Here is an 11,410-nt window from a genome sequence, read left to right as displayed (position 1 = left end):
CTACTCTATTTTTTTAATCCCTACGTTACTTGCTTTGCTCGTCGGATTGATCTCGTCGTATGGGCCGAAGAAAGGATCAACTATGTGTTCATATTTGGTGCGCATGACTTGTCTTGTATATCTCCCTCATGCTCACCTTCCTTCGAAGAACTTAATGTGCGATCTCGACTCGACCATCGCGAGTATTTTGAGGTTTGACGCCTTGAATTCTATGAAGTTCATTGATGTAATTCCATATTAGCTTCCTGCTTTCCTATTATGCGCGCTGGCATACTGCTTTATGCTTTCATTCATTCAAGTCGGTCCTCCACTCATCTGGCCGCTTGTGTGGCTTGCCCTTGTGCTTACCGTCATTTTCAATCCCATTCCGGCAAGGTCACATCATCTGTGTCTACAATTCGAGCTAAAATGTTTTTTTTAAATGTGTAGAACATCCTCTGGGGTCATTCGCGATGGTGGCTTATCAAGAGCGTTGCAAGACTAGGCGTTAGCGGTTTGTGGGGCGTCGAAGTACGTTCATATCATGTGACGCATAGCATGTAGTTGACACGATTGACAGTTCACAGATTTCTGGCTCGGGTTAGTGTCTACAACTCTGCGCCATTGTATCCTTCATCTCAACCTTCACAGCGACCAATTTTGCAGTCTTGCCTATAGTTTGGGGAACCTCTACTTTGTTGGGTGTTTCTACACCCAATATCCTTATGTTTCTTCCCATGCCAATGTGTCATCTACGTCCGAGTCGTTGCCGTACAACAACACTATGACAGCTCTCCCGCGCTTCTCTCAGACGTTTAGTTTGATGCCAAGAGGCGAACTCCTTTATTCTGCAGATGACCCTACGCTTCAAAAAGCGTGGTTGACTTGTGGAGCGGAAATGAATTGGGGTTCTTACTTCGCACTTGCCATGTTACCGTTCCTAGTGCGTTTCGTGCAGAGCATCAGACGTTACAAGGATTCAAAGTTACCTACTCATCTCATTAACGTAAGTCTTCACTATCGAATGGAAGCACTCAAAAACAGCTCACGTCTTGGTTGAATGTACAGGCCGGCAAGTACGGGATGGGAATAGTGCACTACTTCTGTTATTACCTGTGGAGACGCGACGGTAGGTTGCCTTCTCACGCCCCCACTCTCATCTGATCTTCTTTAGGAGAATCTGACGGCGGTGCTTCTTTCGTTATGTGGTGTTTGGCGGCAGTTGTCTATTCACTATATGGGTGTGCATGGGTGAGTTAACGAACAGTCAATGGTGGATACACTCTTAACTTCACTCAGGACTTCGCGATGGATTGGTCTATCTGCAAACCCCGCGCTAAATACCCCCTCCTCAGGCGGGACTTGGTGTACACATCGCAGATTCCGGTGCGCCCTACCTTTCACTAAACCAAACGTTCCGGATTTTTATTCTAATTTCTATTCAGCTGTACTATGTTGCTTTGGTAAGCAGAATGTATACTTGTGAATCTACTCGTTCTAGACAATCTGTTATAGGTCATGAATCTTGTCATTCGTTTTCTCTGGGTCTTCTACATACCCAGTTGGTCATACTTCAATCTCCGGTCATTCATATGCAGCCTAATGGAGATGATAAGGAGAGTTGTGTGGAATTTCTGTCAGCTCTTTCTTTGATTTTCCTTCTATACAACTCGCTAATCCTCAACACCTGACAGACCGTCTCGAGAATGAGCATCTTGGTAACATGGATCAATACCGAATTACACGCGAGTGCCCACTGCCATATTCGGTCGACAATCCTCAGCAGGAGGACGAGGAGGACGAGGAGGATAAAGCTTAGGCTGGACCTGAAATAACTTGTGAGAAAGCTGAGCGAAGGCATTATTTTCTAACCACCCATCGTATTAAGTTAGATGCGCATGATCTACTCAGCACTGGTAATAGAGTTAGTCATAACATGGGGAGCTGATTATGGACTAACATCGATACCACTCTATGACAGACATTTTAACACTTTTAAGGCATTAATCTATACGAGTTGCATATGTAAGCGGTGACGATTATTTTTGATCAGCTATTGGAATTTCGAAAACGGTCAGTTGGCGATTTTGACGCGATTCAGGTCTACGATTTTCGCCGATTGTAGCACCGATTCAAAACCATGAATCAGCGTCAACCTTGACTACCCTCATTTCACTTGGAGATTTGATGGACCATCCTCATCATGCACTGACGAATTATGATTCAAATATTGCATCATGCCCCGCTTCACTCCTCTCAAAAACGTGCCTAGAGCCAGAACCTTCATTAAGTATATATATCACATGAACCCACTCAAACGTGCTCGCCAACGCACTGTCCGCGGTCGGCATGCTTTACAAGCCTTTGGCATAGTTCACACGATCGAGCCACGAAATAACTTAATGCTGGATCGTCGATTCTGATTCGTGTCAAAATTGCCAACTCTGACTCTCCAATATAAATAACGGCAAGTGCCATCGAATCACCAATCCAATGATGCATTTCCACCACTGCACGAACTTTGTCCCCCACTGCACGTAGACCCACTTTCAGGTGTACCCATTCCGACACCGGCAATTTCGATCCCTTCACCACCGCGTGAAGAAACCTCCGCCGCTGCTTGTTTGACCATCCATTTGCTTGTTCCAATGACTGCATCCAAGTTGCCTGAATCGGGGAGGAGCACAAGGAGATTGTCACCTTCTTGCTTCACATCAAACGGAATGATGGAAAAATCTTCGTCGTTCAAACATTTACCGTCCGTAAGGCGAAAGTTTCGTTTGTGCAAGGGACCTTAGAAACGCAGGCTTCAGAAGACTAGCAGATAGCGGGAAAGATATGTCACTTGCATGAAACGTAGAGATTGCCATCCAGGTCGTCGCCAACAATTCCGTGATCGAGCACGAAAGCCCGCTTATGTGGACACATCTGCAAAATCAATCTCGCAATATGTTCAGAAAGGGTACGAAATGGGCTGTACCTGTTGCGTGGCAAAGTAGCCCCGCCTGGGAATGTGAAAAATAGCCAACTGCGAGTCACCATATTTGACAGCAGCAGACCTGAGAACGCAGAAGTCAAAAATATTAAGCGAAGCAAGAGATGAATGTGTGTAAGAACTCACGTAGTAGCATCATCAGTTGGCATAAGATCGTTGACAGTGGCCAACTTCCGCCACTCCCACTCAGATTTGGGAGTAACGATGACTGATTCACCAAGTTTGGCGGGAGGCAACTGTTTCGGCCAGTCTGCTGGACGTTCCTGCCCTCGCTCTGTGATGACTTCCGTTTGAGGGCGACGTTCATCCTGTACGTAAGCCATTAGTACCACAGGTTGTCCTCCCCAAACATGCGGTTTCACTGACAGTGTTGACGAACTGACGAAACTGACGTCTCCTCGCAGGATCATTGACCACAGCTTTCCATTCATCTGCATAAGATCCGATAAGCTCGCCCATTTCCCTCTCCAGATCCGCACAGACGCCGAGCTCGTCGTCAAGAAGAATCGCTTTGAGTCGCTGTGTAAGATAACATCAATAAGCATAGAAAAGACTACACGATACTCGTCCAACAGACCTCAATACCACCATTAAACTGTTCAACCCATCTCGCAGTTCTCATGAGCTTGTCCGCAGTGTGGATATAGTACATAAGAAAACGATCAAGGATGCGAACAACCTTGGACGGAGGAACATCTTTAGCAAATAGTGTTGCATGCCTCGGATTCGATCCACCATTTCCAGCGATGAAAACTGATGTAGGTCTTAGTTCATGAGAGTTAGAATCATGTAGTGGAGAGTACGTACTGTTCCATCCTTTGTCAGTTGCGATCAAGCCAAAGTCCTTGGACTGTGCTTCGGCACACTCTCGAACGCAACCGCTCACGCCGCCCTTAATCTTATGAGGCGAACGAATGCCCTTATACCGCTCTTCAAGGTGAATGGCCACTGTACATCTCATTCAGTTGATGAAACTCAACATACGCAGGATTACACGAACTTCCGACAGAATCACCGATTCCGTAGCGGCACCATGTGGTACCAACGCAAGACTTCACAGTCCGCAAGGCCTTTCCTGAATTGTGGATGATCAACATGACAAACTTGAATCAATTACCATGTTCTATCGCACCATAAGCATGTCCACTTTCGAATCCTGCAGCGACAAGTTCCTCCCAGATGTCTGGGAGATCTTGCTTATTAGCCCCAAAGAGGTCGATGCGCTGCCTGATATCGTAAATCTCGGATTTTCACATGTAACACTTGCACAATATGATGCACTCACCCTCCTGTAATCTTGGTGTACAAGTTGTCTGCCAGCATGGCGTAAGTGCGTAGAAAATATGCAGCAAGGACACCTCACATTTATTTGCAACTTTTCCAAGAACAATGAGTTTGTCCGGCGTGATCTAAAAGTCACGAATGAATTTTCACCCACAAACGGCAGGAAAATGCACTGACTTCTCCTCCAGCAACCCGAGGAACAACAGAAAATGTACCTGTCAGCGAGAATAAAAATCAGTTATGTAATGAGAAAGGAGATATAAACGTGAGCATATTCGTAAATAAACGAGGGCTCACCATTCCTTTGAATGTTAGCAAGGTATTTATCGTTGGTGTCCTGGTTGGCGTGGTGTACAGGTGCGATCACGAGCTCGTTATACAATGACGACAGGATGGAACCTAGGCAGGCTGAGCATTGTACGAATAAACATCATATCATTCCCTACCAATGGCCGGCTTGCATATCTCGCAACCAAGTGAATCTTTTTTCACACCCGCAGCCTCCATGATCTCTGGGAATGTTTTCAACTTGCGTATCCTAGAGGACGCGATAAATTGTATTTTCAGGATATAACGCTGTAGACACACTTCACGATGCTGAAGAGCTCTTGTCGGGCCATACCAAAGTGGGGACAAAGGTGGTTTGATACAGCATGTCCTGCTTTCTTCATTTCTGCCTACAGGTTGTCAGGTCACTTTGGACGTTTGTAATGAAGGGAAAATTAATATACCTTGAATATGTTTGTGGCCAAAGGCACACACCCACCGCATCCAGTACCAATTTTTGTTTTTGCTTTCAGGTCTGACAGAGTGGTAACACCAGCTTTCACTGATTCGCTGATACAGCCCTTCGTGACATTCTACAATCAAATTAGGATGTGAGCTTGGTGATGCAGAAGAGAGGATACTTGCGTGGCAACTACAGATCTGGGTGTCATCGTCGAGATCAGCGCCATCGTCCGGGCCTTTAGAGCCTGATCCAATAATAAATTTGGAAGGTGGCTCCTCTAGCTCTTTCTACCTTTTAGCATCAGTAGCGTTGCTAGGAAAGAACATCTTTGCAAAGTTCACCTTCTTCTTGACTAAGGACACGAGTTTCACATAGTCGGATGTATCACCAACCATCATGCCACCCAATAGATACTTGCCGTCGGCGGTGAAGATGTACCTATACTTCCGTAAACATTATATAACAAACTTCTGTCTTCGCAACTCACTTCTTATAAACATACGAGAACGGATCACGATAAGTCAAGCACTCAATAGGACCATCCAGTGCAGTCCGGCGGTTTCCGTGCTTCATCTGCGTAGTGACAGTGTTGATTGCGACTTCGCCTTCCTTCACTCTGTTGCTGGGAGTGCTTCCCAAAGGACTTATCTGCCATGCAGTAGGTTTCGCGTCGATGGCTTTCTGGGCTTTATCTCGAGTAAGAGGCTCTGCAACCGCCACCTTACTGGTGAGGACACCCCGTGCACTGCGCTTGTCGGCAAAGTAATCACCGAAGGAGGCAACCTAATATCGAGTGATGTAGAGCGGTGATAGGTGCGGAGTGTGATAACTTACATCAACTCCCATCAGTTTTAGCTTTGTTGAAAGGTCGGGCATATTCTGACAATATTATAGTGGTGAACAGACGGCACAAACGCAGGAATAGTCACCTACCATCACCCTTGGTTTGAAGCCACCGAGGCCAGTCTCAACTTGCGTGAAATTAAACGATAAGATGTCAGCCATCTCCACTAATGATGCTATCAGTAGTAACCAATAGGCGAATGCAGTTGCTCTCACCCCCAGGTGCAATGAGACCATACGTGTTGTCCTTCCAGCTCGCGCACTCGCCTATTGCATAGACGTCTTGGGCGCTGGTCTGCAACAGGTCGTTGATGACTATACCTCCCTTCTCAACGCATTTCAGGCCGGCCTGGCGGGCCAAGTCATCTCGAGGGGTGATGCCAATAGCATGAATGACAATCTCAGCCTTAAGATATCGATCATCTGACAGACTGAGGCCAGTCAAGACTCCATCTGAAGTGATGATATCTTTGACAGACGTCCTAGTGAGGACTCGCACACCCATGGCTTCAATCCGTCGAAGGACAATTTCTCCACCTTCGCCATCAAGTTGGCGCGACAGTGGAAAGACTTGACGGTTGATGATCACGACTTCTGATATTGTCTCACTGTTTCACGATTTTCAGTGAGATAAGAGTTGGCGTGGACAGAAGAGGGTCACTTACAGATCAAACACTGCTTTCGCAGCCTCTAGTCCGATGAGACCGCCTCCAACGACAACAGCCTGAGTGAGTGAAGAAAATGAGTTCAGCGCGCAGGTATGCCTTGGGTTGTATGATACGCACTCGGCCACCTCGAACGTGTTCTTGTTCGGAATACGACAATATTTTGTCGAGATCAGAGATATTTCTATAAACGAATATTCCTTGAGCTCGCTCAGCCCTGACTGGGGAAACATATGGCGGAAGAGTGCTTTCGGAGCCAGTAGCAAGAACGCAGTAATCATAACTTATATTGCGCCCTTTGCTGGTCGTAACAGAGTGGGCGACTGTGTCTAAGGAGGTAACCCGTTCTCCAGTATGGAAAAGAAAGTGCTCTGGATCTTGTTGAGTATACCACTCCACTGTTGGAAGTGGACAATGTGAGAACAGTCACGGTAAGCGAATACACATCAAGGATAAATGTACTATCAAATACATTACCTTGGTTTAGATAGAGTTTCTCGACGGAGCGGTGTTGAAAATAGTCTGTGAGTGCGACACGATTGTACGCCAAATGGGACTCTAACAAAAGACAAGTCAGTTCATATTTCATTTCGCTATGAACCACAGTATCTAACTTACCTTCGCCGCATGTCACCAATCTGTATCGTTTGGCTTCATCCAAGGTGAGCATCTTTTCGATAAACGCTTTAAACAAAAGTATAAGTACTAACAGCCAACCTTATCCTATCTCTGGTTCCAACTTGCCTATCCCCACCATCCCTAGACCGACCACAAAAATTGTCCTTCGTGGACCCTGATTCACGGAAGTATTATCCTGGTGTACTACTGGCTTTTCCGGGGAGGCCATCTTGATGGAAATTCTGCAGACTGACGACACACGCAGGCTGATGACAATATATCACGGCGTCAATGAGGAGCTTCAAGGCGCTAGGGCATGCGAACTGCCAGGAAGTTCGCCAGGCTTTGATATAGTGAGTTAGTAGTAGCTGCTAAGGAGTCCGTACGCCAGAGCTTAGACCAAGTTTTCTTGTCTATAAATGTCTGGCAAAGAGACTAATCTGATCTCGTGCCACATTTCACATACGATAGTAAACCTGTCGTGAATAAAGTTGATCGCATCAAGAAAGGCAAGTGAAAGTGACAAAAAGGAGCTCCGTGTAGCTAGTGACTCGGACCCCGGTCACCATGCCCGTGTGACGATACTACTTACTTCAACTCAACTCCAAGTTATACTTACTCCCACTGCATCCTCGAAAGGCGTCTTGTTGCCTTTTGTACAGCTTCGGTAATGTGGCAATTCGTTGATCACCTCAGTTGGCATGCCACCTGCGGAACCTTATCTTTCGACTTCTGACCTCCCTACCTGGGCCTACCACCATGTAAGTAAATGATCATAATTACCAACATTCAGGGTGCCTCAGTAGCCACTCTTCACGCGCCACTGACAGCATCCTGACCTTGGTGATCGACAGCCGTGTCGGTGAATGTGTATTTCAAGTTCCCATCTTGTTTTATCGTGATCAATTATCTCTGGAAGTCTGTCAACTCACTGTTGGACCAATGTCTTAGCTTGCTTGGGTCAGTGGATGAAATAAAACCCAAGACGCTCATACTCCGCTCAAGATTCTTGCAATTCGCCCTTCAACACTGTATTTCGTCGACTGCGCCTATGCCTGCTCTGACACTTTCTGGCATTAGCAATGCGTATGCGAGCATGCGCTACCCAGTGATCAATCCCAGTAATCGCAAATGCTCCACGATCCCTATTTTCTCGCTGAACAATCAGTACTCTCGCAATTTCCATCTGTACGTTTCGCTAAACAGTGTATGCAGTGTCATATCTTATTGATAGCCTTGCAGGTCGTGGCTTGGATTTTTTGTCGCCTTGTGAATGAGATTCACTATTAGATGTTTTGTGCACGCTAGTCGCTAAACATGATTTGTTTATACAGCTTATCGTGGTTCGCATTCGCCCCTCTCATTCCAGATGCCATCAAGACTGACTTGAAGTTGACATCTGAGGAAGTTGGTACGTTTCAAATTCCGAGCCCATGTACCGTTAGTTATGATCTGAAACACTGTCAAGGGAATTCAAACATTGTTTCGCTGTGCGCCACCCTTGTTGTACGGGTTATATCAGGTCCCCTCATCGATCGTGAGTACAGTTCGACACCCTAGTACTTCATATATTTGATCTTGTAGGATATGGGCCCCGCAAAGTGATGGCGGGTCTTCTCATTATAGGGGCGATTCCTTCTGGCCTTGCTGGAACCATATCAACTGCGCAAGGTCTCTACATTGTCCGTTTCTTCATTGGCATTCTCGGTGCCACATTTGTCTCTTGTCAAGCTTGGAACACTGCGTTCTTTGACACGAATGTCGTTGGTACAGGTGAAACTCCGTTTAAAAAATCTAATGTGTTAGGTATTCTAATATAGTCGAATTCACAGCGAATGCCTTAGGCGGAGGCTGGGGAAACGCGGGCGGCGGCTTCACGTTCATCATCATGATCGCTCTCTTCAATCAATTGCTTGCTGACGGTATGAGCCCTCACGTTGCCTGGCGGGTGGCATTTGCAATCGTCCCTGTTCCCATTCTCCTCTCTGTTGCTGCTGCCATTCTAATGTTTGGCACTGACCATCCCGCGGGCAAATGGAGTGATCGCTATAAAGCTGTTGCCACTACACTTCCTGCGTCAGATGATCAAACGAGCAATAGCGAAAATATAAAAACGAAGTCTGGTGATGATATCGAGACTGGAGACGAGAAGAACATTGAGGTCACTGTTACTGCTGTTAATGCTACAAGTCAGTGCTTATCGTTCTCCTTTGTTGTTCGCTTAACCGAATGTTACAGATTTGGTTTCAGAATTGGACACTGCTGTCAACAACCCACTTTCCCTGAACACGGCGTATAAAATCGTTATGAACCCACTGACCTGGCTTCCCTCGTTGGCTTATATGACCACTTTCGGCTACGAGCTTGCTATTGATGTCAACTTGGCTACCGTTCTGTATACCCTATTCAAGTCCCCCACTTATGGCCAGACTAAAGCTGGCTATGTGAGTCTCTTTAAACAGTCGCCATGACCTATGTGATGACAGATTTATCAGATTGCAGGCATCTATGGTCTCCTTAACGTGTTCTTCCGGCCGCTTGGTTAGTCACTTTCTTCGCAAGCTAAGCTATCTCCTCCTCATAACCACCATCTCATTACAGGCGGATATTTCGGAGATCTCATATATGTCAAATTTGGTGTAAGTGCCCTTGACATTGTGCATGAAATCGGTTTGAAGAGGCTCCGCAGGTGCCTGGCAAGAAGTACCTGACCATCGCTTGTGGAGTCGTTCAAGGGCTTTTATCACTTGGTCTTGGTTTTTACATTAATAACCACTCTCATCCATCCCGTGAGTTCGGACCTCAATTTATCACTGATGCCTGACAGCAACACCAGTTGAGGTCATCATTGTGATTTTTGTCATTGTCGCAATGTTCAACGAGGTCGCCAATGGAGTCAACTTTTCTCTTGTTCCACATTGCAACCCCAGTCCGTGTTCAGTGTACTAAATTGCCAATTTTCATGACTGATCCTGCTCCGTCACAAGACTCCAATGGATTCATGGTCAGTCTTACATCACTTGGTGTGTGATGATGACAGAATGATTCAAATTTGACTCGTCTAGACCGGAATTGTAGGCGCAATGGGAAATCTTGGAGGGGTATTCTTCGCGATTATCTTCCGCTTTCAACCGTATCCTCTTGGCAGGGCATTTTGGATTGCTGGTGTCATCACAGTTGTAAGTAAAAGGTCCGCCCACCCTGTACAATGAGTGCTGAGATAACACCCCAGGGCGTGAACCTCTTACTCTGTTTTATCCGTGTACCTCAGTTTTGAACAAGGTGATATTTGGTACCTGAGTATTATTCTTACAGTACGTTTCTTTAAGGAAAATGCTTTCGTCTGTTCGTATCGTCCAACCACATGAGCCTGCATCTTGACTGATGTGAAAATATTCCTGTCCTATATGATAGTGAGAGTGATAGCTGAGCGCTTCCGGACCCCATTTCAATCAATCAATCGAGAAGGCTGCGACAATATCAAAGTGAGCAGGAGAGTATCGACTGAACCTACTAGTTTTGAATGAAAGATGCCAGTCAAAAATGGTCATACTCAGGTGCTCTTACCGGGAATGCTTCGAGTGACAACGTGTACGATTGAACTAGTCTAGACTATGTCTTTGACATGTAAAAGAGTTTTTTACAGCTAGACAAGCGCTCCAGTCCCCTTCGGGCGGTCGCACATAGACGTCTGTATGCTACGTTAGCCGTTGTCTCTTCCTCTTCTTCTCGAGAAAGCGCTTGGATGTCTCTACGACCTCGCACTCTTGGCACTGGGCAGTGCAGTGTACAGCTGTCTATGCGCAAACGAATCGCTGCGCAAGCACTGCATCGCATACGGTCAAAGTTTCGTCATTGTCCGTGTGATTCCATGCCATAATCTCCTGGCGATGCATCTAATATAATCTTGTTGAATTCGTCTAAAAGGTGTAGCATTTTGAATCCCAACGACGCCATGAAAAGAGCACGCAGAAGCCATTGGGGTGCGGAAACCGAAATAAATTTTAAGGAGCCTCAAGATGTTGGAGCGCCAGTGGAGTCCAAGTGGCGCGCACTCGTACGAATTTCGAAATCGCCGCGTCCTTACAACATGCCAGATTTCATTTTGTTTCCCTCACCGCTTCTAGCTGCTACATAGGTACTTGCAGTTGCGGGTCTCGCGCGTGAGATATTCCAAAATAGTTGATACGATTGCAGCAGTGCACTAGGTCCGGCTGATATATGTTGCACATCCGAGTCAGTGGAGGAATGGAATTGGTCGAATAATCCTGACTCATAATCATCTGAAAAAATGAG

The 11,410-nt window shown here is 46.2% G+C and overlaps 3 protein-coding genes across 3 annotated transcripts; 2 read left to right on the top strand and 1 right to left on the bottom strand.

Moving 5' to 3' along the window:
- Nucleotides 1–258: 258 nt before the first annotated feature.
- On the top strand, nt 259–2,028 carry F5891DRAFT_1212734 (EXS-domain-containing protein; the record flags this gene model as incomplete). Its single annotated transcript, XM_041369236.1, has 10 exons — nt 259–375; nt 430–510; nt 560–579; nt 631–985; nt 1,048–1,108; nt 1,154–1,230; nt 1,279–1,365; nt 1,425–1,442; nt 1,495–1,615; nt 1,674–2,028. 10 exons carry the CDS (start codon nt 259–261, stop codon nt 1,796–1,798), a joined length of 1,062 nt encoding a protein of 353 aa, XP_041217918.1. The 3' UTR covers nt 1,799–2,028.
- Nucleotides 2,029–2,238: 210 nt separating this feature from the next.
- On the bottom strand, nt 2,239–7,688 carry F5891DRAFT_1070869 (uncharacterized protein). The gene is made up of 27 exons (XM_041363282.1): nt 7,241–7,688; nt 7,115–7,180; nt 6,974–7,054; nt 6,617–6,894; nt 6,497–6,555; nt 6,048–6,439; nt 5,922–5,998; nt 5,823–5,867; nt 5,476–5,771; nt 5,330–5,426; nt 5,171–5,275; nt 4,990–5,118; nt 4,847–4,935; nt 4,705–4,796; nt 4,556–4,657; nt 4,436–4,473; nt 4,338–4,383; nt 4,260–4,287; nt 4,107–4,201; nt 3,975–4,049; nt 3,782–3,922; nt 3,552–3,727; nt 3,341–3,493; nt 3,101–3,282; nt 2,960–3,038; nt 2,829–2,907; nt 2,239–2,772 (listed from the first exon to the last, which is right to left on the bottom strand). The coding sequence occupies exons 1-27, from the start codon at nt 7,341–7,343 to the stop codon at nt 2,462–2,464; spliced, it is 3,414 nt and encodes a 1,137-aa protein (XP_041217917.1). The 5' UTR covers nt 7,344–7,688; the 3' UTR covers nt 2,239–2,461.
- A 95-nt stretch (nt 7,689–7,783) lies between these two features.
- On the top strand, nt 7,784–10,509 carry F5891DRAFT_1154110 (major facilitator superfamily domain-containing protein). The gene is made up of 14 exons (XM_041365196.1): nt 7,784–8,302; nt 8,357–8,383; nt 8,449–8,525; nt 8,583–8,651; nt 8,699–8,887; nt 8,947–9,303; nt 9,353–9,558; nt 9,610–9,655; nt 9,716–9,753; nt 9,804–9,903; nt 9,951–10,043; nt 10,102–10,118; nt 10,180–10,293; nt 10,347–10,509. The coding sequence occupies exons 1-14, from the start codon at nt 8,166–8,168 to the stop codon at nt 10,389–10,391; spliced, it is 1,515 nt and encodes a 504-aa protein (XP_041217916.1). The 5' UTR covers nt 7,784–8,165; the 3' UTR covers nt 10,392–10,509.
- Nucleotides 10,510–11,410: the final 901 nt, after the last annotated feature.

The sequence above is a fragment of the Suillus fuscotomentosus genome (assembly GCF_016647785.1).
Source record: "Suillus fuscotomentosus strain FC203 chromosome Unknown F5891scaffold_135, whole genome shotgun sequence".
NCBI lineage: Eukaryota > Fungi > Basidiomycota > Agaricomycetes > Boletales > Suillaceae > Suillus > Suillus fuscotomentosus.
Note: the sequence above shows the minus strand (reverse complement) of the source record. Positions and strands in the feature narration are given on the sequence as shown.